The 6,227-nt window shown below is 35.1% G+C and overlaps 1 protein-coding gene across 1 annotated transcript; it reads right to left on the bottom strand.

The window, feature by feature from the left end:
- Positions 1-194: 194 nt before the first annotated feature.
- Positions 195-5,563, bottom strand: LOC136797182 (uncharacterized; the record flags this gene model as incomplete). The annotated part of the gene is made up of 3 exons (XM_067053042.1): positions 195-752; positions 827-1,148; positions 5,356-5,563. Coding segments are annotated over 3 exons (1,088 nt in total), but the record flags the coding sequence as incomplete, so codon positions are not given.
- Between the last annotated feature and the right edge of the window lie 664 nt (positions 5,564-6,227).

Genomic DNA, 6,227 nt, shown 5'->3' on the forward strand with positions numbered 1-6,227 from the left:
TTATATAAATGCTGATTGCATTAGTGTTCTGGAAAATACATATTTTAAAATTTAAGCAAATAATTTGAATGTGCTAAATTAATATCTTACTGCTTTTATTTAGAAAATGAATTGTGAATTCTCCTATATATCTATCTAGCTATAATTATTATAAAATTCCAAAATTAACTTTAAGAGTAATGAGGATTGCTTACCTTAACAATACCCCCTGGGCAGCATCTTCCATTGCCTTAAAGTCGGGCCTGCCTGCTCTCAGAGTAGCCGATCTCCTCAATGCTGATTTCCTCACAGTCGGGGAACTCTCTTGGCTTCTGGTAGCCAACGATGTCCTGAAGCTGGACCCTCTCCTAAACCTAGGGGACTCCCAGGTAACGATGGTGCTAGAACTCTCCTCCCTTCGTATGAATCCTGGCTTGTCCTCGGAAGTAACTATTACTACATCAGTCCCTTTGTTAGGCGGCTTCTTACTGGACTCCCCGAAGTATGGACAAGTGCACGGTGGTGGTAACAAGCTCATGGGGTCCTTCTCCTCTTGGCTGGTTTGTACTGTCCTTATTTTGATTGGTTCTTCATCAGAGCTAGATGAAGCCCATTTGCAGAGAGACTCTTGAAAGCTCATCACTCGTTTCGTATCCAAATTTTCTGACGAGTCCTGCTTTCTGATTGGAAAGTCTATTGTCGATGCCCGGCGTCTTTTATTTTTCCGCTTTGCCCTATCGCTCAAACTAGGCAGGTCCACTTGTAGTAAGTCTCTGGAAAAATAGATAAGATGTCATATTTATGCATTTTAATCACCTTAACAGTTCAAAATGATTTCTAATTTTACCTTCTGAAGTGTGGTCTTGGCGTAGATTGTACACTGCAAGCTGCTACAGTCTCCAGGCCCCTCGACAGCTTGAGCATCTCCTGGCCGAACTGGTGGAGGGCCGAGGTTGCGTAGGGTTTAGGTTCTGGCTCCGGTATCCACAGCTCGTGCGTGTCCAGTGTGGTCAACTCCGTGTCGGTCGATCCCGCTGAAGAGTGGCCGCCGGGAGCTCCTGGTTGCCCGCTTCTTCCCAACAGCCTTCTCCAAGTGTACCGTCTCTCCAGGTTACCTGTCGGGCGGCTAGGATCAGTCTGTGCTTCGAAAGGTACATGACGTTGTAAATCTAAGGATCAAATTTGGTCGACTTCAAAATTCGATTTTGGTCTTTATAACACAGGTATCTTATTTCTGAAGTTGGCAAATTATTATCACCTTCCATCTGTTGAAAGATCAAGAAACATACCTCTATCTAATTTATTAAAACTAATACCATTATCTTTTGATATTAGCTCAATTGAGTTCTCATTTTTCATTTGCTTCCCTGATAATCGTAATATGGACTATACTATATTTAGATTTTAACGTGAGAGTAGCTCCATTAATTGCAAATGGTAATAGTGTATAGAAAGACAGCTATTGATAAACGATAACTATGAAGTTCTCTCTCGCTTTCGATGACTGAGATTGAAAGTAGTTTTAAGCCAATTATTCTATTCTTTTCACAAGTAAGAATTTTTTTTAATATTAATTCTTGTAAGGAGAGGGAAGTGGTTTGGTGAGTTTGGCGCTGTGTTCAACTCTAAGGACCCGTGTTTTAATCCCGTTGTGGCAGCCGTGAGTCCACTCAGCATCTATAAAGTGGGTACTTTTAATTGAGGAAAAATCTAGAGGCTGAGCGTGATCTTAAAAAAATCTATTTGGTTCGTTGCTCCAGAAAACAGTACTTCTTGACAAAGGAATTATGACCCTTAATGTGGGAGGGGAAGCTGTGCTACAGATTTTAATTTTCAATTAATTTTTGTTACCTTGATGAATTATTGTTGATGTGGATTGAAAGGAGTGCAATATAGGACTCCAATGGTTAGTCTTGGCCGAAAAAAATTGATTGAACAACTATATCAGACTGAAATAAAGCTACCATTTCATGTACGATAAATTCATTATTTCAGTAATGGTTAGCAGGTGATACGGTTCGATCAAAAATAGATGCTGTTTGGAAATTAGGAAATAGAGACCCCTGTTAGATGGGGAGGGGAAGGGACAAAAACCTCACCTCCTGTAGGATTTATATGCGACCCTAACTCGGCCAACTACCCTCTTTTTTCCGGCCTACACCGGTGCGCGGGGTTACCCCACCAGTTCCTTCCGTCCCACCCGATAGTCTCCCTATCTATGGTATAATTATTTATCACTCTCAGTTTGATTTATAATTAATTGATTCCTGGACTTTTTAAATATTTGTTAATTGTACTTCGTATGTGTATATTGAATTTGTAAAGTTAATAATTTTTTTGCATACCGTATTTTCATTGTACTTCTTTCGTTAAAATAACTATGGATGGTTTCATAAACCGATAGACTACCGTTATAACAAACCGAATTATCAACATGGAAAATAAATTTATATCTATTGGGTAGTTATGTACCCCGTATATAAGTTATAATTACTGAAATTCGATTAGCTAGCCTGGAAGGTGAGGGTGGTAATTTAATAGGTCACTTTCTAAGACAAGTAGCTGCGCGAATCAATATTCTATAAATCCTCTATTCAAACTCCTTAAGTCTCTGTTAAATCACTCTTGGGATCCTTTATAATATCGGAATTATAGGTGCTGGAGTCTCTTGCACAGCTCATTTTCTCCTGTTTATACTATCTCTTTATATTATGTAAGATATTTTATATATATTGGAATAATTAGCAAAAACTAAAAAGATAAATAATTATAATAAAATAAATCAGATTCTAGCCCATAATAACACATTATCAAATTAATATAAAATATCATTTATTCTTTCAGAACAGATGTACTGAATTTTATAGCTTAGTTATTTAATATTTTAACTTACTTCTTACTTAATATCGATATTTTTAATAAAATCAGCACAACACTTGTCATAGTTTGAAACCAATACAAGACAAAAATAAAAATTAATAATCCTGTATTTAATTACTAAAATTGAAATATTATCGAATAAATAAATAATTTAAGATCTAGAAGAAATTAAATACTTATATATGTAGTTCTAAATTAGTATTAGCATTATATTTTTGTATGAGACATGTTTTTAGATGATAGATGTACTTTCGGGGTTACATCAAATTTTTAGTGTTTCAACGACGCCGAAAGTGAAAGTTTCGTATTTCTAAGTGTGATCCAAGTTGTTGTTGTTGTTGTTGTTGTTTGGGGCTTTTGGGCGTAAAACCCTGAGGTCATCAACGCCCACATTTCTCACTTTATAATTCTATTTCAAGATTTGAAATTCTTTAATTGCTAAATAAGTTTGACAAACTTTTGGGTTTAGATCTTATTCAAAAGATCATTCCTTTTTAAGAAAATTAAAACCATTTCTATGTGTTTTTGGTCATCATTCAGGGCATCCGAAACACTCGGCCCCACTCCCAATCTACGTAAGTTCATGTAATAGAAATGACATTCTTCAAATATGTGACTGACTGTAAGTACACTGTTGCAGTATTGACATTTTGGCGGTGGTTGCTTATTGATCAGGTATGCATGAGTTAAAATCATATGACCTATTCTCAATCTGGCTATAGCTACCTCCTCCATGCGATTGGAACGGTTTGATGTGGTCCATGGTTTAATCGTTTTTTTAACAGTTTTTAATTTGCTTGGCGGGCTTTCATTCCACATGGCGTGTGATCCAAGTAATGGCGAAAGTCGTTAAATTCTCCGTTAAACATGTCTCAAACTTTCATTGTTACGTATTCTTTTTGTTTAATCTTCTTGAAGTATAAAGATATTTGTGAACTCTAAGCTGTTCAAATTCTGTTTGAATAAGAAATAAATATCAGTTTTAATTATTAATATTTTTCTTAGCCTTCATTTCTGAAAAGATTTTACTCATTATTTTAGAAATTGGTTGGAATTCTTCCTACCTATTCCTCAACTAATTTCTCTCTTAATTAATAACAAAACATATATACATTACCCTGATATAAACTTAGTGTAAACTGTTGCTTTTAATCTCACTCAGACTTTCAGACTTTAACTACTCTGAGTAAGTCATAATCACAGTATGTAATGTTAAATTCAAGATACTGTGGAATCTTTTTGTCGGTATTTATCTTTACTTTTCTGTAATTTATAAATAATCAAATTAAACAATTTTCAAATCATCTAAACTATATTATTATTTTTGGGACTCGTAAGGTGCGGCATCTAACTCTAACGTTCGAATTGTAATTATTTAGCCTTCGTTAAAAACTAAAAATTATGTTATTAAATGCTCCATAGCTCTTGAAATTAACATTCAGTAATTTAATTTTACGAGGAAAGTTATATTAATTCTAGTTGAGCAATAAACAAGACGAGATCTCGGATGTCCCTCATGAGATAAACCCATTTAAGGTGAACTAGGCCCCTGAAGTTTATAGCTAACTCTGTTCCATGAATATTAACTAATAATAAAACATTCCCCCGGCTTGGGGGGGGGGGAAGGATAAGCCGCTCTCAGATCATGTAATTCTGGATCATCTGACACATTATCTCTAATCCATCTTAGTCAATGCGGGTCTTGTGGTATTGGTTGCGCTAATATAGTTTGTATCAAACACTTGTGTTTCGAATGCCTTTGTACATCTAATATTGGGAATGGTGTTATTCTTTCAGTTACAGTTGGCCGGAGAAAAAAAAAAAAGATTGTTTAACCATTCATTAAAGGAAAGGTTAAAATACAAAAACTTTCAAGGAACAAATAATTTTAAGACAATTCATTGACAGTTAACTGTTAAAAAAAAGATATTGATTATTGTTTCACTTGGAGGAAACATTTCTTACATCCCGCCTCCCTGTTAGGAAAATGTAACATAGTGTCCTATATCTAGGATTTATAGAAATGTTTATGCTGTACCCAGGAGCAAAAAACCAGTGTTAGATCAAATTTAAGGAGTACAACATGCTTTTAAAAAATTACTCTTTATATATTAGTTTATTTTAGGAAACCTTTGAATCAAGGATTTAGCTTAATTTAGTAATTATACTTCTATCCGAAGGGAAACATCAATTAAAACTGGTCTCCTGTTAGGTTAGGGAAATATGAGATAGTTTTTTTAACTTTCGAGGTACAACATTAAAGAATAGAGATTTTATGGGAATTAATTTTCCATGTCTTTCACCTTACTATTTACTCATTCAGAAATATATGTAGGGTATGAATAAGCATTTTTATGTCTATATACTTAGCTTATAATACCTTACAGTTATTACAGAAGGTTTCTTATACTATTGCCGAAAGTTACATACTTATTCTTCCATGATATATGGTATCAGTTATTTTACTGTGTGCTAAATTTCATATAATTGACTGACCTGCTAGCGGTGTCCCCATCCACCCGGAGGACCAATTGTTGGTGGCACCCCCTAGGTTCTGCTGTTGCTCGGCCAGAAGTCGGACTGTGAGGGCATACGTGGTAAGCATGACCCCAAGGGGTATGTAGAAGCTGACGATGGACCCTATCAGTTTGTACAACGGGTCTGGGATCTGGCACACCCCATCCACTAGCAGAGAGTTGTAGTCCTGAAACATCCCAGAATATATTGATAGAAATTTTTATATCTAACATAGGTCCTGTTTGGTAATTGATAAGTTTGTTTTATGGATAATGATGATGGTAAAAATTATTAAAACTGAAATAATATGGTCTTAAGGTGACTCGAATTATGTGTATCATACTTAGTTTATGTTATTATTATTGCCGTTAAATTTAAAGTAATTTAATTTTATTTCTATTGGACATGTCCAGGGATGCGTATCAAATTATCGTGCAACTGATTATGACGATTTGAGATCTTGTGATTAACTGTGATAGATAAAATTTGTTTGTGCTTGCATCTGTTTTGACAAAGAAGTATTCAAACATTCTCTTTTCATTTGGATATTGGTGAAAGTTTTTGTATTAAATTTTCTTATGAGGCTACTCAACGCCTAATAGCACTAAGGAAATATTGATTTTTGTTTGTTTTGGAGGTGGGGGAGGGAGGTGGTCATACGCATTTATGTTTAAACACCACTAATAACCCATTATTTAATCAGGAATCATGATATCAAAGTCGGTTCGATCACGTCCTGTGCAAGTTGACATTTATTCGTGACTGATCCTAGGGATGAAGCTCGATCTTATTCTAAAAATAGCACCAGTCTTTCCTGCCCTAGTTATAGTCCATAAGGACTTTAAATAATA

The sequence above is a fragment of the Halyomorpha halys genome, unplaced genomic scaffold, assembly GCF_000696795.3.
Source record: "Halyomorpha halys isolate HHAL.00 unplaced genomic scaffold, Hhal_1.1 Scaffold9126.1, whole genome shotgun sequence".
NCBI lineage: Eukaryota > Metazoa > Arthropoda > Insecta > Hemiptera > Pentatomidae > Halyomorpha > Halyomorpha halys.